This window comes from Chiloscyllium plagiosum, chromosome 6, assembly GCF_004010195.1.
Source record: "Chiloscyllium plagiosum isolate BGI_BamShark_2017 chromosome 6, ASM401019v2, whole genome shotgun sequence".
In the NCBI taxonomy this organism is placed as follows: Eukaryota; Metazoa; Chordata; class Chondrichthyes; order Orectolobiformes; family Hemiscylliidae; genus Chiloscyllium; species Chiloscyllium plagiosum.
The window spans coordinates 76,896,905-76,920,126 of record NC_057715.1 but is presented as its reverse complement, the minus strand read 5'-3'; the positions used below and the strand labels follow the sequence as shown (position 1 = coordinate 76,920,126).

General features: G+C 43.4%; 2 protein-coding genes across 3 annotated transcripts in view; one reads left to right on the top strand and one right to left on the bottom strand.

Annotated features, from left to right (window-relative positions):
* ift88 (intraflagellar transport 88 homolog) overlaps window positions 1-23,222 on the bottom strand; it is a 302,741-nt gene that overhangs the window by 275,746 nt on the left and 3,773 nt on the right. The gene's annotated exons all lie outside the window — the stretch shown is intronic.
* gjb8 (gap junction protein beta 8) lies at window positions 4,455-7,200 on the top strand. 2 transcript variants are annotated; one of them, XM_043691915.1, is made up of 2 exons: window positions 4,455-4,548; window positions 5,898-7,200. In XM_043691915.1, the coding sequence occupies exon 2, from the start codon at window positions 5,917-5,919 to the stop codon at window positions 6,706-6,708; it is 792 nt and encodes a 263-aa protein (XP_043547850.1). In that variant the 5' UTR covers window positions 4,455-4,548; window positions 5,898-5,916; the 3' UTR covers window positions 6,709-7,200. The 2 variants fall into 2 exon arrangements, with proteins under 2 accessions (XP_043547850.1, XP_043547849.1); XM_043691914.1 differs by having other exon boundaries at window positions 4,540-4,628.

The window sequence follows — 23,222 nt, the reverse complement described above, 5'->3', positions numbered from 1 at the left end:
TGACTAACAACAGTGGACCTACACCAATAGGTTGCATGCCTCCAGTCTGAACAACAACCCTCTATCACCACCCTTTGTCTCCTACTGTCAAGCCAATTTTGTATCCAATTGGCTAGTTTTCCCTGGATCCCATATGATCTAACCTTCCTAACAAGTCATAGAGTCATAGAGATGTACAGCACAGAAACAGACCCTTCGGTCCAACTTGTCCATGCCGACCAGATATCCCAACCCAGTCTAGTCCCACCTGCCTGTACCCAGCCCATATCCCTCCAAACCCTTCCTATTCATATACACATCCAGATGCCTTTTAAGTGTTGCAATCGTATTAGCCTCCACTACTTCCCTAGCAGCTCATTCCATACACATGCCACCCTCTGTGTGAAAAGGTAGCTCCTTAGGTCTCTTTTATATCTTTCCTCTCTCACCCTAAACCTATGCCCTCTAGTTCTGGATTCCCCACCCCAGGGAAGAGACTTTGTCTATTTTTCCTATCCATGCCCCTCATGATTTTAGAAACCTCTATAAGGTCACCTCTCAGCCTCCGATGCTCCAGGGAAAACAGCTCAGCCTATTCAACCTCTCTCTGTAGCTCAAATCCTCCAACCCTGGCAACATCCTTGTAAATCTTTTCTGAACCCTTTCAAGTTTCACAACATCTTTCTAATAGGAAGGAGACCACAATTCCATGCAATATTCTAAAAGTTGCCTAACCAATGTCCTATACAGCCGCAACTCCTGTACTCAATACTCTGACTAATAAAGGTGACCATGCGGAACTTTCTCGAAGTCCTTGCTAAAGTCCATGCAGACAACACTTGGCCATTACAAATTCTTTCATCCTTAGGGTACTTGAAGAGCTGCTCATCTCTCCGATGCAACTTAATTAGTAACAGTGGCAGTGACAAAAGCATGACAGTAGACATTTTAAGAATGCAGATGCATATATTTACAAACATGCAAGAAACTTTACATTGATTTGTATATGCCACCTATCTGCCCTCAGGTTGATTCCTTGTCTCTCTTAATGTCTAAATGCAGTTGCAATGCCAGAAGCCGGAATAGAGATAGCCCTGGTCTGCATTTGGGCCTAAAATAAACACAAAGAATGCCAGCGAAACCCAGTAAGTCTGGCTTCACTTATGGAGAGACAGATAAAAGTAAAGTTTCGAATCTGGTATGACTTCTTCAGTTCTGGGCCTATAGGCCTGGAAGATTGACCGTATTTAGAGCTGGAGGGCCCAGGCCTGTTAACAGTATCACGCCCAGAATCAGGCTCACCCTCCTCAGCTTGGAATTATGCCGGCTTTGGCTGATGCAGGCTGATCCTGTGTGTGCCTTCTCCTTCTGGCACCACCATGTCTATCTGAGAGAAAGGGGCACATGGACTGAGATTGAGATCCTTCATCCTCCACTCCCTTGCCTCTGGTAATGATCATGAATGGCTGGAGTGATGGAGCACAGGTCCCTGCATTCAGAAACTCAGCAAGACTGGCAGCATTCGTGGAGAGAAACATTTTGAGTCTGATCAGAACTGAAGGAGCTTGAAAATTATGCTTTTTGTGCATTGACAAAGGGGAGGAGGAGCAAGTGGAATAGATGATGGGGTGCTCATAGCAAAATACAAAAAAAGTGTTAATAGTGGAAGTAGAGGAGATAAGCAAACATAAAACATACCTATTGTTCCTTGTCCCTTTGTCTTTTGCTGTGGGCACCCTCACCATCTGTTCCACTCACTCCTCCTTTTCATTTTCCAGCCCTGTCAGTTCTGAAGAAGAGTCAAATTGAACTTGAAAATCTGTTTTTCTCTCTCCACAGATGCAGACAGTCTATTCATGGAGGCAGCCAAACACACAGAGAGCGAGCACTGTACTGAAAATGTTGGAGAACTCCTCCATCCTTTGATCCAGTTGTGGACCGTCTCTGATATATCTGCTTGCTGTTCCTGTGCCCCTCCATGCATTTTGATAAAGGCATTAACGTCCAACACCATGGGATCATCTCCTGTCTGGGGCTGAGCCAGTGCCTGATTCTGACAGTCCTCTGAGTGCCAGCAGCTTTGGGCACTTCTTCCTCAACCAACTGCAGTGATATGTCAGTGGTATGCTCACTGGAATGTGTTCCTGACTCTAATCTAGATAGAGAACTGAATGAGGTGAAAGTCTGTGAACTGATGGAAGGTGCAGATAAAAGACTCAAAACTGCTTTCTCCTTAGAAGTGGAGGTGGAGTCGAGAGTCTCTAGTAGCTTCTGGACAGACTTCCACTGAGTGATTTTCATGTCTGCACAAGAGAAGGAAATTAACTGCAAGTAAGAGGAAGAAAAGCGTTTACAGGTTAAGAACGAATTGGCATTGTTGGTAATGGGAGAGCAGTGCTACACAGTTTACTCGTCAGTTTCGAATTCTGTTCTTTCACTTTTTCTGACCGAATCAAACATATTTCCCTTATATGGCACATGGACCCCAATGTCCTACCCACCCGCTTCCCCTGATTCCCACCCACTGGTCTTTGCCGTCATGGCATGGTTGTGAAACTAAAGATGGGAATAAGCATGGAAGAGGGTGGCAGAGTGGTGATGCAGGGGGAAGAAGAAATGGTGAAGCTCCCTAGGGAGTGGACAGGAAACACAGAGGGATGGAGGGGTTTTGGGGAATGAAGTGGGTGAATGCTGTTGAGTGTAATGCAGAGAGTTGTAGTCTATGAGCTTTGGTGCATTGGCACGTTTGAGTGAGCGATGGCCGTGTAAGTGTGAGGTGGTACAAAGAAGTTTATGGTATTTATCCTTACACAGCGCAGAAGATTACTGACCTTCTGTCTTACGTGCTGTGTATTTCAACCAGGGTACTGCTCTGATCCAGGCCGCTATCTCATTCTAGGCTGGCTGAGTCTGACGGCCTGGCCTCCTTTATCAGTTAGCAACAAAAACTCACTGTTCACCTCTCCACCATCCCATCAACCAGCACATCAGATCTCTGTCTGCAAGCTGAAGGGCTAACTTCCCTTTCTGGGCCAACTTCTTCAGAATAATGGTGTAGGACTACGATATGAATGGCAGCTCCTAGTAATGCATACCTTGGGTTTAAATATAGGCCCTGCAGCAGTGAATACATCCATCAGCCTTGCTGTGTGGTTCTATGAGATGGGTTCTGAAGTGTCCGGTCGCCAGTTAAAGAGATGAAGTGTGGAAAATATGAGAAAAGTAACTATGGGCCATGGAGGACTGGGTACCACAAATCTTGTTGAAAAACATTTTGCAAAGAAATGGGAAATTTAGCCCATATTCTTAAATTCACAGCCAGGCCATTTAGGGAGAAGTTCAGAAGATCTCTTTTATCCAAAGAATGGTAGTAAGTGTGGAACACCTCTGACAAAAGCAAAAGATGCTGGCTCACCTAATAATTTTAAGTCTGAACATGATAGGTTTTATTAGCTGAGGTTATAAGGAATATGAAGCCAAAACACTGAGATACTGATCAGCTATCATTATACTAAATGGTGGAATCAATTTAATGGGCTGAATGGCCTATTTCTGTTCCCATGATTTTCAGTCACATGGTGTGGTCAGGGTGAGAGTGTGTTGAGGACTTTCTTGTTGCCCTTATTAAAATGGCAACTCATCATTCTAGAAAGGAGGATGAAGAATTAATTTGGTTGTCTGTCTCATTTCTGCTGCATCTTTTTAATATATTTGTTCATGGAATTTCTTGCCCATCCTTGATTGCTGTGTGTCTGGAGTCACATGTAGACCAGCCTGGGTAAGGATAACAGAGTTCATTCGCAAAAGGGCATTAGTGAACCAGTTGAGTTTTTACACTTGGCAATAATTACATGGTCATCATTGGGTTAGCTTTCAATTTCAGATTTTCGTTTAATGGAATTCAGATTTCACCATGTGGGATTCAAACAAAATGTCACCAGTACATTAATCTGAGGTTCTGGATAACCAATCCAGCAACATAACCACCAAGCCAATGGCTCCCTAGACTTTGTGTGGACTTGAAAGGAGAGTGGAAATGTTTATTGACCTACTTGAAGCTTTCTGCAACTGTTAGGCATGGTGTAATTTAAGTTATTCTTAATCAATCTGTTTGCACAAGTCATAGAGTGGTGCAGTAAAGAAATAGACTCTCCAGTCCAACTCATCCATACCAATCAGTTTTCCCAAACTAAATTGGTCCCATTTGCCTGCATTTGGCCCAAATCCTTCTAAACCTTTTCTAGTCATTTACGTCCAAATGCCTCTGAGGTAGGTGGGACTTGAACCTGCATCATTTGCCTCAGAGGCAGGGACACTACCACTGTGTTGCAACATCCCTTTGAGTGTATTTTAAATACCAACATTAGAATTGTGCATGGTAATTTTGACCTATTGTTGATTAGTTAACTGGAGCCAATAGGACACTTCCCTCAAAATAATCAGAAGCTCTTCACTGGAACAGCCTCTCATTTCCTTGATCAGCAAATTCCTCTCAATGTGTGCGACTGTCTCAGGCTGCTCTATAAAAGCTCCTGTACGCTCTCTCCTTAATACTATTGCGTCATTCAGGTGAGTGACCACAGAAAGAGGAAGGTGTGTGGGAAAGGTAGGAGCGTCCAGGGAAGCGGGTGGTGAAGCATAGGCGCAATGTAAGTTGACATTCGAGATTTACTCCGAAAGTTCGTAAATTAAACAAGGGCCAGTTAAGGTGTTTCTCTGAAAATCTTTCCTAACTGCATTTTAAGATCTGGCTTGCAAAATGCACCTTTTTGTGTGGCGAGTTGGAATAAAACAGCTTGAGTAACGACTGTGGTTTGAAGTGTTCACTATTAAATTTTCTTTTAAACACTGGAACTTTAGTTTCTAGTTGACGGTATCAACTAAATAGTGAGCGCTCAGTCTCCAAATCTAAACGATTTAGTTTAGACAGCGGGAGAAAGAGATTTCGTAATTGAGGAAAGCTTCGTTCCCTAACTTCCATTTCGGTTTTAGTCAACTTTCTTAAACTAAGATTTTGTCAGCGTTCTGACAAGCTTTTTTCCCTAACCATGGGTTTCTCGCTGACTTGTTTGTCATTAAGGTTATTAATAACGGGCGATGCGCACTTGGTAAGGAGACCTGAATGCAGCGGTGTAGTTTAACTGGCTTTCTCATGAATTGCGCCAGATTGGCCCATCCTCTGGAGGGAGTTGAGATCCTAAACTGATTATTGGAGTTAATTCTAAATGCGACTGAAATGCCAGTTGTTTGCTAAACTCTTAACAAAGGCACTAAAGATGTTTATCAATCTTTAATCAAACCACTCGACTAAGGTCAAGATTCAATCTTGGCACTCGTGAGTTTGTGTGCAAACAAGTGGTTCGTGTTCTATTTTCAATAAGATTGTCTAAAGCTGTAACCAGGAGACTTTGACCTGAATGAGGAGCTCTCCGTCATGTGACTCCTACCACTTATGATTTCGGTAAATGGATACATGTGACACATAGTCAAATGCTTCTCCCCCAACTGGCGAATAGGTACGCTGGGGAGTATTCTTGCTCCCCAGACCCCCTCCGCCCCCCAACGCAGTGTACTTTCCTGCAGACCAGGTCTTGTTTCTATTAGCCACGAATTGGGCTTAGACTGAACAATCTAAGACTGGTTTTAGAATTTACTTTTTTGCCTTGGAAACTAGCAGATCCGCTCCTGTTCTAAAAGTTCGGAAGCAGAACTGGATGGTTAAAGTCACCACCGCCGACAGTAAGCGCCCTCCCTCGGTGTCTTCCTCCAGGATGGAGGCGATTGGAGATTTTACCATCAGAACCAAAGTAGCTTCCTGGTGGTACCCCTTTGGGAAGGGAGTGATTTGAGGGAGCTGTATTTTTAGCTTAGATGTCTCATGTCGTTATAATTTGACTAAATCTTGAGTTACATTCTAGATCTGACTGAAACCGAAAGATGAATTGGGGTCAACTACATCTCATTCTCGGAGGGGTCAACAGACACTCCACCAGCATCGGGAAAATCTGGCTCTCTGTAATCTTCGTCTTCCGAATCATGATTCTGGTGGTGGCGGCCGAGAGTGTTTGGGGAGATGAGCAGTCAGACTTTGTCTGCAACACCCTGCAGCCCGGCTGCAAGAATGTGTGCTACGACCAATTCTTCCCAATGTCTCACATTCGTCTCTGGTGCCTGCAAGTGATCTTTATCTCCACTCCCGCCCTCTTGGTGTCGCTGCATGTTGCCTACAAGCAGCACGAAGAGAAGAAATGTTTGGAGAAACGGCAGGGCTTTCTTAAGAAGGAGGAAGTGGATGCCCTGAGGAAACAGAAAATGCGGATTGTTGGTGCTTTTTGGTGGACCTATGTCACCAGCATTGTCTTTCGCATCCTGTTCGAGACAGTTTTCACCTATATGCTGTATTTCCTATACGGTGGTTTTCAGATGGCTCGACTGGTGAAGTGTAGCGCCTCCCCCTGTCCCAACACCGTGGATTGTTTCATTTCTAGACCCACCGAGAAGACTGTGTTCATCATCTTCATGACGGTGGTGTCCGGGGTCTGTGGCCTCCTGAATGTGGCCGAACTGTTCTATTTGTTGGTGAAAGCTTGTGTGAGGCAGTCCCGCCGTAGGCACCATCCTCACCATCTCTCTAGGAGCAGAGAGCACCAACAGAACGAGATGAATGAACTCCTGTCCATTGACGCCAAACAGAAGGTGGCCTTGGAGCTGAGCAAAACCTCCTCCTGAGTCGAGGTTGATCGGTCAGTGTTACACCCCGTGACTTTAACGATAACCAATTGTATCGTAGCAAACTGACCGACGTTTTCAGCTGAATATTTCCACTTGGTTTCCAGCGGACACTTTCTTTTAAAAATAGCAGGAAGTTGCTCCAAGCGTACTCCCGGCACTAATTTGGCCACACTACCGATGTTGTCTTCACGATGTTCTGTCAGGAATTGGTGTACCATCAGTGGTGGACAGTGAAACCGCCACAGTTCAATAGGATTTCACCATGTGGATCACTGCCAGTGGATTAACCCTAACCAATGCACCTTTAAAACCGTGTTTATACAGTAGTGTACAGTCACTTATCGTTGTATTCATGAAGTGTTCAGTATTGTATTAAACGCACTGCCCACTCTGTTACGAAGAATATTTTTCTTGTGGCCACTGGGTGGCACGCGCTGCTACGAATTTGCGGTTTTCTGTATTTTAAAGCAATAAAATCGTTTAATAGTATTGCACCTCGTCTGAGGATATCTGTAGCCCTAGATACAACACTTTCGATAAAAACAAAGTAATCCGCTTTCGGAATTGAAAGACCGGATGCTGGAAATCAAACAGCTGGAACATCTGCATAGGTCATTGGACTCAACATTGGCCAAACCTGAGCTTTCAGTTTTTGCATTCTATATCTTGAGAATGAAGTTTCAAAGATATTACTTTGTAATCCCTCCATGCCCTGATTGGACTTCATTTGTACACTCGTTGGGAATGTATCCCTGCTGACCAATGATTCTACAATAATTTCCCAACAATGCAAACTTTAAAATTCATTAGAAATCACTTTTTTTTTAGGTTGAGGCTTTGTTAAAAGATTAGATGCCTCATGGCCTCTGACCCAGTTGAGTTTTTAATTGAGAAACTGACCTGGGCTGTAAGGGAGTTCTGGGGTTTTTCACCCAATGAGTGAGGAAGGGTATGGTTCCAAGTTGGCATGATGTACAGGTAGTGACCCCATCCACCCTTAGAGCAAGTTGCACAAGCCTGGTCTTAAGTCCTACAGTTTAAATGCAAATTACTCTCCCTATGAATACATTTTTTCAAGGTATTAATACCTCCTTTCTAAATGCAAATTTGAAAATATGCATAACCAAACATGGATGCGAAGGCTTGCAGGGAATGATTCCATAAAATAACTGCTGTTGCCTTCTCGAAGGGTGTTGGTAAGTATGCACTGAACTCCATTTCAAATGGAGCAGATTAAAAGTATGTCCTTACCCTGTCTGACCTAATGGTTCTAACCACTTCAGTGTGATCAAGAACAAATGTCTGGTAATAAAATGCCAGTCTGGTAACAATTTGGTTCCTCTATCCTCTTGGAACTACAGCCAGCGAATTGAAGGCCAGGAACTAAGTTGAATAACTAGCTGAGTGCTACAGTACTTTCAGGTGGACAACTTTGCAATACTAAACAATCTTTTTGGCTTTTAAATTACTTGCTATGCAGACTGTTAGTCTAACTTAGATGTAATACCAGGTAAAAGCAGAGAGCAAGCCTCTGATTCCCTGCCTAATTTAAAAATAACTCATTCCATATGTCTTCAGAGTTTGTCCATTAACTTACTGCTGTCAGAATATGCCTTTTGATTATAAAATGGCTTCTGTTTTCAGTGTAGCAATTAGTGGTGAAAGGACTGATCCAAATTCTTTACAAGAACATCTTAGGCAAAACTTTTATGCCCAGATACTGGGGTACCTCTCATGCCTGCTGAGGCTAAACTTTATTCAATTTAATGCAACCTTTCCATATATCCTATATCACCTCTTTTGATTTGAGTACATGCACATCCAGTTTTTCTGCTCTGGTACATTTAGTTTTAGTCTTGTTTGTCAATGTATATCCTACAACACTTAATCACTCTCTGCATTGAACATTTTTGCTGCTGCTTTATCAAGTCATTTAGGTTTCTGCAGTTTGTTCATCACTTTAGTACTACAGCATTTCATGAAAATCCAAATTCATGCCCTGTGTACATAGCAACTTTTAGTGCAATTGTCAGTAAGTCCTCTTTCCAAGGACCTGATCTGCCCTTGGTTTACTCTCAATTTGAAAGTGGCATATTTGATTTTGCTGTAGTGTTCTTACTGATTCCTCAAGACTGAGGTTGCAGAAGTATTCAACATGTTTGTTTGTTGGATTCCACTGACAAGGGCAAGAGGCTAAAAGATGCTCAATGAACTATAGTTAAGATGCAGGCTGCTATCTGCTTGACAGTGAATGTACATCCCTGCCTCTTAAGTGGAGACCTGTACATGCATACTTCTGACTTCATTTTTGCTGATACTTCTGATTTCATCTTCCACTGTAAAGATGAAAAGTTGTCAATTTCTGAACAGTTTTATGGCTGAGTATAAATTTCCTCTTTGTGAAAGGGAGGGGCTGCAATGACATTGTAATAGCACTGGACTGGCAATCCTGAGCCCCAAGCTAATAGCCTGGAAACATGAGTTTGAATCACATGATGTGGTAAAACTTTTATTCCTAGATCTAGGAATAATGGTTATTCTGTAACCTTTCAAGAAACCCTGATCTTAGCCATTAGTACTTTAAATAGAAGATTATTTTTTTTTTGAAGACTGTCCTTACTCCCTAAGAGGCTCAGTCTCAAGGGTAACTAATGTCTGGTAATAAAATGCCAGCCTGGTCAGTGATTCCTAAATGCTTCATACAGTCTTCCTCTTTTCCCCCTTAATGTAGAAATCTAGGTATGTTAACTTGTCAATGGAGCATACAATTCAGTTCAGTAGTATTAGACCAATCTATTCCAAATAAAACTTGGCTTGATGTCTTTAGATTAGAGTGGTGCTGGAAAAGCACAGCGGGGCAGGAAAATCTGTTTCGAGCAAAAGCCCTTCTTCAGGAATGGAGGCAGGGAGCCTCTAGCATGGAGAGATTTAAATAGGGGGTTGGGGCTGGGGAGAAGGTAGCAAAGAGTAAATAGGTGAATGGGGATGGAGGTGATAGGTCAGAGGGGAAGTTGGAGTGGATAGATGGGAAGGGAGATTGGCAGGTAGGACAGATCAGGCAGACAGTACTGAGCTGGAAGGATGGAACTGGGGTAAGGTTGGGGGGGAGGGGAAATGAGAAACTGGTGAAGTCCCCATTGATGCCCTGGGGTTGAAGTGTTCAGAGGCAGAAGATGCATTCTTCTTCCAGGCGTCAGGTGGTGAGGGAATGGCAGTGGAGGTGGCCCAGGACCTGCATATCCTCAGTAGAGTGGGAGGGGAGTTGAAGTGTTGCCCCATGGGGCCGTGGGGTTGATTGGTGTGGGTGTCCCAGAAATGTTCCCTGAAGCGCTCTGCGAGGAGGCGTCCAGTCTCCCCAATGTAGAGGAGACCACATTGGGAGCAACTGATACAATAAATGATATTGATGGAAGTACAGGTGAAACTTTGATGGATGTGGAAGGCTCCTTTGGGGCCTTGGATGGAGGTGAGGGAGGAGGTGTGGGTGCAGGTTTTGCAATTCCTGTGGTGGCAGGGGAGGGTGGTTTGGTGGGGGCGCGTGGACCTGACCAGGTAGTCATGAAGGGAACTGCCTTTGCGGAAAGGGGTGGGGAGGGAAATATATCTCTAGTGGTGGGTTCTGTTTGGAGGTGGCGGAAATGTTAGCTGATGATGCCGTTAATGCGAAGGTTGGTAGGGTGGAAAGTGAGGACGGGGGGGTTCTGTTTTTGTTACGATTGGAGGGGTGGGGTTTGAGGGCGGAGATGCGGGATGTGGATGAGATGCGTTGGAGGGCATCTTCAACCGCATGGGAGGGGAAATTGTGATCTCTAAAGAAGGAGGCCATCTTGCGTGTTCTGTAGTGGAACTGGTCCTCCTGGGAGCAGATACGGTGGAGGCGGAGGAATTGGGAATACGGGATGGCATTTTTGCAGGAGATAGGTGGGAAGAAGTGTAATCTGGGTAGCTGTGGGAGTTGGTGGGTTTGTAAAAAATGTCAGTGTCAAGTTGGTCGTCATTAATGGAAATGGAGAGGCCCAGGAAGGGGAGGAAGGTGAGAGAGATGATCCAGGTGAATTTAAGGTCTGGGTAGAATGTGTTGGTGAAGTTGATGAACTGCTCAACCTCCACGGGGGAGCATGAGGTGGCGCCGATGCAGTCATCAATGTAGCGGAGGAAGAAGTAGGGAGTGATGCCAGTGTAACTACAGAAGATGGACTGTTCTATGTGGCCGACAAAGATACAGGCATAGCTGGGGCCCATGCTGGGGCCCATACGGGTGCCCATGGCTACCCCTTTGGTCTGGAGGAAGTGGGAGGATTTGAAGGAGAAATTGTTAAGGGTGAGGACCAGAACAGCCAAACGAATGAGTGTGTCAGTGGAAGGGTACTGTTGGGGACGTCAGAAGAGGAAGAAATGGAGGGCTTGGAGGCCCTGATCATGACGGATGAAGGTATAGAGAGATTGGATGTCCATGGTGAAGATGAGGCATTGGGGGCCAGAGAAACGGAAGTCTTGGAGGAGCTGGAGGGCATTGGTGGTGTCTCAAACGTATGTGGGGAGTTCCTGGACTAGGGGGGATAGGACAGAATCGAGGTAGGTGGAGATGAGTTCGGTGGGGCAGAAGCAGGCTGAGACAATGGATCGGCTGGGGTGGTCTTGGGAAGGAGGTAGAATCGGACGGTGATGTCTTTAGCTGGTTGCTGAGGCATTCATGCTCTTTCCAAACAAGAGCAGACACAGTACAAACCAGTTTTCTAAACATACAGTTGGCAAGATCTGAAACGCACAAACTAAAGTGTCAACCAGTTTCCTGACACTCAGGTTCATTCACTTGGTTGAACCTTCTCTGGACTGCTTCCGATGCCAAAGTATCCTCCCTTGGATAAGGGGACCCAAACTATTGTGTATTCCAGAGGTGGTTTCCCTAGTGCCTTGTTTGTTTTTTAGTAAGACCTTGCTACTTTTATATTACATTCGGCCTTTATTTCAACATTCCATTCACCTTTCCTATACCTGCTGAATTTGTATACCAGCTTTACATCATAAATGCATGAGTACTCAATTGTCTGTTTTAAATAACACTTGTTATATTATTGTCAAAGTACAGAACCTCACTTTTCCTCGTAGTTCATCTGCTAAATTCCCACCCACTCACTAAACTCATCTCTATCCCATCTATTTGGGTCATCTGTGAACTCAGCTATACTACACTCATTTTCCTCATTCAAGTTATTAATATACTGTCAATAATTTGTGATCCTAGAACTGATCCCTGTGGCACTCCTCCAGCTACAGGTTGTCATCCTGAAAATGGTCCTTATCCCAGCTCTAGACAGTCTTCTATAATGCAATACATTATATTCCTTCTGAGTTTCCTTTTACTAAGTAGCTTAATATGGTGCCTTATCAAAAAACTACCTGGCAATCCAAATATTTTACTTGCACTGCTTTTCCTTTTATCCATCCTGTTTGGTACTGCCTCAAAGACTACATAAGGTGGAGCACATGCACCAGAAGGTTCAGGAACAGCTTCTTCCTGGCTGTTGTTAGACTAATGAATAGACTGTAACTCCAAATACTATTGATCTTGCCTAGTGCATGCATGTGATGTAATCTCTATGCCTCTAAGTTTTTTTCGCCACCCTATGATCTGTATGTCCTTGGTTACAATGAACTGCCTGCACAGCTTGTAAACAAAGCTTTTCGTTGTACTTTTGGGTACACGTGACAATAAATAAATTCAAATCAAATCAGATTAGTAATAAATGAGCCCAGCATTATTTCCACATTTCCTCTTGAAGTCATACTGATTCTACTTGATCATGTATGTTTCAAACTGTTCTATTCTTATGTTCTTTTTAAAATAACTTCCATAAATTAAAATGTTAAGCTAACTGGCTTACTTGCTATTTATTGTTCTTATATCCTTTTATTAAAATATAGGGGTTACATGATCAGTTCCCTAATTATTTGGGACTTTTCTAAAATCTAAGGATTCTTTGAACTCTACTGCGAATGCATCCACTAGCTTGATAGCTATTTCATTTAATATCCTAGGATGCATCCAATCAGGTCTGAGAACTTATCAGAAACAAAAATTGCTGGAAATTCTCAGCAGGTCTGGCACCATCAGTGAAGAGAAATCAGTTAATGTGTCTGATCTAGTGACCCTTCCTCAGAACATGGGCTTATCAGTCTTAAGTCTTGATAGTTTCCCTAACATTTTTTTTCTCTCTGGTAATAATTTATTGTATTTCTTTCCTCTTTTGCCCCTTGATAATTTAGTAATTTTGGAATGTTATTAGTGTCTGCTGATGGAAAGTATTTATTCAGCTCTTCTGCCAATTCCTCATTCCCAATTATTTCCCTAGCCTTGTTCTCTGAAGGAGAAAGTGAGGTCTGCAGATGCTGGAGATCAGAGCTGAAAATGTGTTGCTGGAAAAGCGCAGCAGGTCAGGCAGCATCCAGGGAACAGGAGAATCGACGTTTCGGGCATAATTCCTGAGGAAGGGCTTATGCCCGAAACGTCGATTCTCCTGTTCCCTGGATGCTGCCTGACCTGCTGCGCTTTTCCAGCAACACATTTTCAGCTTTGTTCTCTGAAGGGCCTATCTGAACTTTGGTGTCTTTTTTTAAATTTTGTTTTTACAAAGCTTTTTTATTACTTGAAAGTTTACCTCAAGTTTGTTTTCTCCCTTTTTTTTGGTAAAGTTTTAATCAAGAAGAAACAAAATCAATCTACTGGTTTGGTGCATGTTATTTTCTTTCAATTTCAATTCTATCCTTTCCTGGTTACTCTTGACTGGCTTATCACATTCTGAGAATCCTCCTTTCTTACTGGGATACCTTTTGTGAGCTGTGACATATTTTCTTAAATATATGCCATTGTTTCTCACATGTCAATACTGCTAAACTTTTTTTTCAGCTAGCTCTACCCTAACTTTTGTTATGGAAGGAAATGCACTAAACACTTCTGTGATTCTTCTGTGTAATTCTTTCATTAGTTTGTGTGTGTATAGTGAGTGAATTGATCAGGGTAGTCATTATCATTGCAGGATAGTTTTACATATCAGTGAATATATGGCTAGGTTACTGCTCACAAGGTTGCTGATGAGGCTTATCTTGTAGCACATGGAACTGCAGGAATCCTATTCTGTACATTGACCAATGAACATCAGGTTTGTGTTGGATAGCAGTGGAGAACCTACCCCCTTCATTGCAGGAAGGGAGCTTGTTGGATTGTTCATTTTGGTGGTAAGTTTGCACACAGGATAGAGTTTATTAGGGTGTGTTTAAAATAAATCTTCGCAGTTGCTGATTCAACGATGAACTCAGGCCTTGGTTAGGAACATAGGAATGGGATATCATAACAATTACAGAAACATGGCTCAGGGATGGACAGGATACAAATGCTACAGGAAGGATAGAAAGGGAAGCAAGAGAGGAGGGGTAGTGGCGTTTTTGATAAGGGATAGCATTACAGCTGTACTAAGGGAGGATATTCCTGGAAATACATTCAGTGAAGTTATTTGGGTTGAACTGAGAAATAAGAAAGGGATGATCACCTTATTGGGATTGAGTTAGAGACCCCTCTAATAGTCAGAGGGAAATGGAGAAACAAATTTGTAAAGAAATCTCAGTTATCTGTAAAAATAATAGGGTGGTTATGATAGGGGAATTTAACTTTCCAAACATAGACTGGGACTGCCATAGTGTTAAGGGTTTAGATGGAGAGGAATTTATTAAGTGTGTACAAGAAAATTTTCTGATTCAATATGTGGATGTACCTACTACAGAAGGTGCAAAACTTGACCTACTCTTGGGAAATAAGGCAGGACGGGTGATTGAGGTGTCGGTGGGGGAGCACTTTTGGGTCAGAGACCATAATTCTATTAGTTTTAAAACAATGATGGAAAAGGATAGACCAGATCTAAAAGTTGAAGTTCTAATTTGGATAAAGGCTAATTTTGATGATATTAAGCAAGAACTTTCAAAAGCTGATTGGAGCCAGATGTTTGCAGGTAAAGGGATGGCTGGAAAATGGGAAGCCTTCAGAAATGAGATAACGAGAGTCCAGAGACAGTATAGGAAAGGCTGGTAGGTGTAGGGAATGTTGGATGACTAGAGAAATTGAGGGTTTGGTACAGAAAAAGAAGGAAGCATATGTCAGATATAGATAAGATAGATTGAATGGATCCTTCAAAGTGTATAAAAACAGTAGGGATGTACTTAAGAGGGAAATCAAGGGGGCAAAAGGGGGACATGAGATAGCTTTGGCAAATAGAGTTATGGAGAATCCAAAGGGTTTTTACACATACATTAAGGACAAAAGGGTAACTAGGGAGAAAATAGGGCCCCTCAAAGATCAGCAAGGCGGCCTTTGTGTGGAGCCGCAGGAAATGGGGGAGATACTAAATGAATAGTTTGCATCAATTTTTACTGTGGGAAAGGACCTGGAAGATATAGAGTGTAGGGAAATACATGGTGACATCTTGAAAAATGTCCATATTACAGAGGAGGAAGTGCTGGATGTCTTGAAATGCATAAAAGTGAATAAATCGCCAGGACCTGATCAGTTGTACCCTAGAACACTGTGGGAAGCTAGGGAAGTGATTGTTGGGCCTCTTGCTGAGATATTTGTATCATTGATAGTCACAGGTGAGGTGCCTGAAGACTGGAGGTTGGCTAATGTGGTGCAACTGTTTAAAAAGGGTGGTAAGGACAAGCCAAGAAACTATAGAACAATGAGCCTGACGGCAGTGGTGGGCAAGTTGTTAGAGGGAATCCAGAGGGACAGAATGTACATGTATTTGGAAAGACAAGGACTGATTAGGGATAGTCAACATGGCTTTGTGTGTGGGAAATCCATGTGTCATAAACTTGATTGAGTTTTTTGAAGACATAACAAAGAGGATTGATGAGGGCAGAGCAGTGGACGTTTATATGGATTCAGTAAAGCATTCGACAAGGTTCCCCGTGGGAGACTGGTTAGTAAGGTTAGATCTCATGGAATGCAAGAAGAACTAGCCATTTGGATACAAAACTGGCTCAAAGGTAGAAGACAGAGGGTGGTGGTGGAGGGTTGTTTTTCAGACTGGAGTCATGTGACCAGTGGAGAGCCACAAGGATTGGGGCTGGGTCCACTACTTTTTGTCATTTAGAAAAATAATTTGGATGTGAGCAGAAGAGATATAGTTAGTAAGTTTTCAGACGATATCAAAATGGGAGGTGTAGTGTACAGCGAAGAAGGTTACCTCAGATTACAACGGATTTTGATCAGATGGGCCAATGGGCTGAAAAGTGGCAGATAGAGTTTAATTCAGATAAATGCGAGGTGCTACATTTTGGGAAAGCAAATCTTAGCAGGACTTATACACTTAATGGTAAGGTCCTAGGGAATGTTGCTGAACAAAGAGACCTTAGAGTGCAGGTTCATATTTCCTTGAAAATGCAGTCGCAGGTAGATAGGATAGTGAAGAAGGTGTTTGGTATGCTTTCCTTTATTGGTCAGAGTATTGAGTACAGGAGTTGGGAGGTCATGTTGTGGCTGTACAGGACATTGGTTAAGCCACTGTTGGAATAATGTGTACAATTCTGGTCTCCTTCCAATCGGAAAGATGTTGTGAAACTTGAAAGTGTTCAAAAAAAGATTTACAAGGATGTTGCCAGGGTTGGAGGATTTAAGCTATAGGGAGAGGTTGAATATGCTGGGGTTGTTTTCCCTGGAGGGTCAGAGGCTGAGAGGTGACTTATAGAGGTTTATAATTTATCATGAGGGGCATGGATAGGATAAATAGACAAAGTCTCTTCCCTGGGGTGGCGGAGTCCAGAACCAGAGGGCGTAGGTTTAGGGTGAGAGGTGAAAGATATAAGAGAGACCTAAGGGGTAACGTTTTCATGCAGAGGGTGGTACGAGTATGGAATGAGCTGCCAGAGGAAGTGGTGGAGGCTAGTACAATTGCAACATTTGAAAGGCATCTGAATGGGTATATGAATAGGAAGGGTTTAGAGGGATATGGGCCAGGTGTTGGCAGGCATGACTAGATTGGGTTGGGATATCTGGTCGGCATGGACAAGTTGGATGGAAGGGTCTGTTTCTATGCTGTACATCTCTATGACTCTATGACTATAAATATTGCAAGCCTGCCATCAACATATCAGAAATATGCCAGGAGTAGGAGGTTAGTGGTTACTCCATTAAAGATATAGTTCTCAAAGAACCTAATGAAAATGTTAGCAAGAGCTAGGCCTAGAGGGGATTTTATGGCAACAACATCTATGACACAATCCCTACAGTGTAGATAGAGGCCATTCGGCCCATTAAGTTTTCACCGATCCTCCCAAGAGCATCCCACCCTATTTCTGGAACCCCATGTTTACCAATTAACCTGCCTAGCTTTGGACTGTGGGAGGAAACTCATGCACCCAAAGGAAACATACCCAGACATATGAAGAATATGAACCTGAGTCCCTGGTACAGTAAGGCAGCAATGCTAATCACTGAGCCATCATGCCACCTATCTATTCTGACAAAAATGGTGTATTGCTTTTGAGGCTATTGCAAGAGTTCCACAGCCATAGTGTGCAATTACTTTGTGACTTTAGAGCAGCCTGCAATCTTTGTCAGCAGAGGGTGTTTTATGTAAACAACCAATTGCTAAGCGACCATTGAAAGTGCACTCTGCAGAAATTCCAAATGTGTCAAATTCCAAGGGAGCACTCCTGAAATGTATGTGCTGCTGGACTCCCAGCTCCCACGCTTGTCTGAGTCTGTCCCTTACTTTCAAGGATAGATATTCAGTGATGGGGAATATATGGTGGCTGACACTGGTGAGGAACCTTTATACTGGAGCTGAGAAATGACAGAAATACCTGACAGAGGTCAACTCAGGCAACAATCAAAAGACAATGTGTTCCAGAGGAGTGTTGCAATATGACCCAGTGAGAGTTTCTAGAATCAGAATTGGCTGCTGCGCTTTGCATAACCTAATGCAACAGATGGATGAGGCCTTGCATCCAGGGAACCTGGAAGTGACTTACTCCTTTCTTATTGGAAAGATAGGGCAAAGGAGACAGGACACCAACATTGGCAAGCCAGTACACCCAAATTGCAGCTGTTTTGTTAAAGCTTGAGGCCCTTGAGTCGCCTACTGCATATCAGTAACAGATCAACTTGCCCCTACAAGTCAGTCACTTAGAACTTAACAGCATCAGTTGCTCAGCCTCTCTAAGCCCGGACTCCACCTTCACCCCTACAAACAAGCATATGAGGGTTCAAGGGTTCACATTTACAGTCAGAATCTATTTATTTTCAACAAAGGATAAAGGAACAAATGCATCAACACAATTTAATGATACACTCAGTAACATTTAAAGTTTAAACATCAGTGCCACCCCGGGCATCTAGGTGCTCATTCTAATGCTTCCAAATGCTCTGATAACGTATGGTCCTGCCAACTGCTGTTAAGGTGCATATTATGATAGCCTGAGAAGACTTTGACTACTGTCCACCTGGATGTTGAGATCTACAGGGCCCAGCATATTAGGGGATTTCTGCACTGATGCAATTACGTCCTTTGTGGCTGATGCCATGGAATGGAATCAGATCACCGGCAGACGTGCTGAAGAATGCCTGTACACTCCTGGGGAGCCCCAGGTTATGGCCAGCTGCTACTTCTGCTCTTGCTCAGCATGCAGTGGCACCTTCCTAACTACTTGAGAGGCAGTGGCACCTAAAGGAGAGTCCAGGTGCATTGACTCCCACCCCCTTGCCTGTCCACTATTGTGAGGAGCTCATGGCCAAAGTGATTGCAAGGAAATCTACATGCTTATCTGGCAGCCACTGAGTGATCTGCTGGACCAGGGGGATCACTGACTTCTCCAGGTACTCAGAAATTTGAGACTGTATGTTCAAGGCAGTAATTCATTCTTCCAGAGTACAGATACCTGAATGGAAGCACACAAAGAATTGAGGCCCTTCTGTTCCCTCCTCATATTCGAAGTGTGCATCCTTTCCACCAAGTTGAAGCCTCCTAATCACACCATTAGCCAGGTCACCCAGCTCTCTTGTCACCTCAGTGACTGTCAGGATTCATAGATCCACTGTCTTCAACCTTTCACAGGAGTTATGAGCACTTTTCTCCAGCAAGGAAAAGGATAGAGTGAGGCTCCATAACATGATCGATTGCCATTCTACTCAGTTGGCATCCCTTGATCACATAGGTAAAAACAAGGACTGCAGATGCTGGAAACCAAAGTCTAGATTAGAGTGATGCTGGAAAAGCACAGCAGGTCAGGCAGCATCCAAGGAGCAGGAAAATCGACGTGTCAGCATGCTAAGCTATCTCTTTTTATCCTTGATCTTTCTGAAAACTATGATATAGCCAATCACATGGTTATCTTCTGACACTTATTCTTTGTTCAGCTCCTTGATCATCTTTGATTGCTTTGACTTCTTACTTATCCTGATCAGACTTTCTGTATCAATCTGTTCCGATGATGCAAGTTCATCAAGGGGGCCTCCAAAATGTCCATCCTCTTGTTCAGCCAAGGATTTCCTATCGTCGTGGTTGACAGGCTCCACAGCTGTGTCCAACCCATCTCCCACACTTGGCCCTCATTCCCCCTCTTCCCTGCCACACAGAAATAGGAATCCCCTCATCCTCATCTGCCATTCCACCCGCATCCATATCCAAAGGATTCATTTCTGACATCTCCAGTGGGATGCCACCACCAGACATATATTCTCCTCCCTTCCTTCTCAGCCTTCCACAGAGATTGTTCCCACCTAGACACCCTGGTCCATTCCTCCACAACTCCCAACATCTCTTCACAGACCCAGGCACCATTCCATGCAATCGAAGAAGGTGTAACAACTGCCTGCTTACTTCCTCTCTCCTCGCTATCTAAGGCCCCAGACACACCATCCAGGTGAAGCAGCGATTGACCTGCACTTCACTCAATGTAATCTATTGTATTCCTTGCTCACAATGTGGTCTACTGTATATTGGGGAGATGAAGTGGAGACTGGCCGACCGTTTTGCAGAGCACCTATGTTCTATGCACAAAATTGACTTTGAGCTTCCAGTTGCATGTTATTTCAATGCACTACTGTGCTCCCTGACCAAATTCTCTGTCTCGCGTTTTCTGTAGTGCTCCAGTGATGCTCAATGCAAGCTGGAAGAACAACTTCTCATTTTTCTCTTGGGAACCCTGCAGTCTTCTGGACTCTATATTGAGTTCAACAATTTTAGGATTTGAGCACCTTATCCTTTACTCCAAACCCCAGATACCAGTTCTTATCATTACATAGGCTGCTACCACACACAACCCATTGTCAGCCACTAATGGTCTGCATTAGCAGCTATTGATTCTCCTGGTCTGATCTTTACTCATTCGTTTGTCACAGAGTCATAGAGTCATATAGTCCTACAGACAGAAGCAGGCGCTTTGGCCCAAACTGGTCCATGCCAACCAAAGTGTCCCTCAATGCTAACCCCATTCTCTGCACTTGGCCCATATCCTTATAATCCATTAATATCCATGTATTTGTCCAAATGCCTTTTAAATGTTGTTAATGTACCCGCCTCAACCACTTCCGATGGCAGCTCAATCCATATGAGTACCACCTTCTGTGTAAAAACGTTGCCCCAGGTTTTCTTTCAATCTTTCCCCTCTAACCTTAAACTGATGCCCTCTAGTCCTCAATACCCCAACCCTGGGAAAAAGACTGAGTGCATTCACTCTATCCATGCCTCTCATGACCTTGTACACCTCTATAAGGATTCCCCCTCAGTCTCCTACGCTCTAAAGAAATAAAGTCCTAGCTTGTCCAACCTTTCCCTATCACTCAGACCAGGCAACTCAGTTCAGGCAACATCCTTGAAAATTTCTTCTGCACTCTTTCCAGTTTAATAACATCCTTCCTATAATCAGGTGATCAAAACTGAACAACACTCCAAGTGTGGCCTCCAAGTCCTGTATAACTAACATAACTTCTTAACTTCTATATTCAATGCCCTGACTGATAAAGGCTAGTGTGTCAAAAGCCTTTCTCACTGTCCTATCTATCTCTAACTCCACTTTCAGAGAACTGTGAACCTGAACTCCAAGATCCCTCTGTTCCACTACACTCCTTAAGGCCCTACCATTCATTATGAAACTCTTGCCTTGATTTGACTTTTCAAAATGCAAGACTTATGCACTTAATGGTAAAGTCTTAGGGAGTGTTGCTGAACAAAGAGACCTTGGGGTGCAGGTTCATAGCTCCTTGAAAGTGGAGTCGCAGGTAGATAGGATAGTGAAGAAGGCGTTTGGTATGCTTTCCTTTATTGGTCAGAGTATTGAGTACAGGAGTTGGGAGGTCATGTTGCAGCTGTACAGGACTTTGGTTAGGCCACTGTTGGAATATTGCATGCAATTCTGGTCTCCTTCCTATCGGAAAGATGTTGTGAAACTTGAAAGGATTCAGAAAGATTTACAAGGATGTTGCCAGGGTTGGAGGATCTGAGCTACAGGGAGAGGCTGAACAGACTGGGGCTGTTTTCCCTAGAGCGCGGAGGCTAAGAGGTGACCTTATAGAGGTTTACAAAATTATGAGGGGCACGGATAGGATAAATAGACAAGGTCTTTTCCTGGGGTTGGGGAGTCCAGAACTAGAGGGCATAGATTTAGGGTGAGAGGGGAAAGATATAAAAGAGACCTAAGGGGCAACTTTTTCATGCAGAGGGTGGTACGTGTATGGAATGAGCTGCCAGAGGATGTGGTGGAGGCTGATACAATTGCAACATTTAAGAGGCATTTAGATGGGTACATAAATAGGGAGGGTTTGGAGGGATATGGGCCGGGTGCTGGCAGGTGGGACTAGATTGGGTTGGGATATCTGGTTTGCATGGATGGGTTGGACCGAAGGGTCTGTTTCCATGCTGTACATCTCTATGACTCTATGACCTGACACTTATCTATATTAAACTCCATTTGCCATTTCCCAGCCTTCTTCCCCAGCTGTTCAAGGTTCTGCTTCAATTTCTGACCTTCCTCTCTGTTCACGAGACCACCTATTTTAATGTTATCAGCAAATTTACAAATTGTGCCTTGTACATTCTCATCCAAATCATTGATATAGATAACAAACAGCAGTGGGTCCAGCATCGACCTCTGAAGCACTTCACTAGTCACAGGCCTCCAGTCCCACAGGCATGCTTCCAAGATTATCTTCTGCTTCCTACCATCAAGCCAATTTTGTATCCAATTTGCCAGCTCGCCCTGGATCCCATGCAATCTAACTTTCCAGAGCAGGCTCTCATGTGAAACCTTATCAAAGGCCTTACTGAAATCCATACAGACTATATCTACCACCCTTCCCTTATCAACCTCCCTGGTCACTTCACCAAAGAACTCTAACAAGGCATGATCTTCCACTCACAAAGCCATGCTGACTACTCCTAATCAAACCTTGTCTTTCCAAATGCATGCATATCTTATCCCTCAGAAATTTCTCAAATAACTTACTCACCACAGATGTTAAGCTTACTGGTCCACCCCTGCCCCCAATTTCTTCTCTAGCGTCTTGCAGTGATCTTGGATATATCTGATCAGGATCAGGAGTTTTATCCACCTTTATTCATTATAATACAGCCAATGCCTCCTCTACAATGATATGTACTGTTCTCCAAGATATCACCACTAACTTCTCAAGTCTTAATGTCTGTCTCCATGGTAAACACAGAGGAGAAATATTCATTGAGAACCTTGCCCATCTCCTGTGGTTCTACACATACATGTCCACTCTGGTCCTTGAAGGGCCTTATTCTCACTCTAGTTATTCTTTTTCCTTTAATATACTTAAAGAACCTCTTGTCTGCCCAGCTGTTTTTCTCTCTCTCTGGGCTCCACCTATCATTTATTTCTACCCCCTCCCCAACCCCATCCCATCACCAGCATATATACCAACCTTTTCCTAGCTACAGTCAGTTCTGAAGAAGGGTTTCTAGACCTGAAACATTGACTCTGTTTCTTTCTCCACAGATTTTGCTGGACTTGCTGAGTTTTTCCAGCAATTTCTGTTTTTGTTTCAGATTTCCAGCTTCCTCAGTGGTTTGGATTTTTTATCAATTACTTCTCTTCTTACCTCTCCATGACCAGGCTCTACATTTCTCAATCCCTCCACTGTTTCTCTGTTGCCAGACTGTGTGTTGACATTCAATATTCTGTTAGTCATAAATTCAGCGAACTAAGCACACTATTCATATTAATCCACGTACCCATATGGCTGATTCAATCCACCTTCTCAGCCATTGTCTTGGACAAAAGACTGCTCATTATCTTACTGGCCTAATTTACTTTAAGCTTATTCCTTACACTATGCATCACAAAAAATAACTACCTACCTCTTCTCTGTAACATCACCAACCTTCTTTCAAAGTAGAAATTTTGTATAAGGTAATAGTTTTGTAAACAAAAGAGAAAATGCTGGAAAATCTCAGCAGGTCTGACAGCATGTGTAAGGAGAGAAAAGAGCTGACGTTTTG

Coding starts and splice junctions, on each gene's coding strand:
- gjb8 (XM_043691915.1), top strand. CDS start 5,917: ATGAATTGGGGTCAACTACATCTCATTCTCGGAGGGGTCAACAGACAC.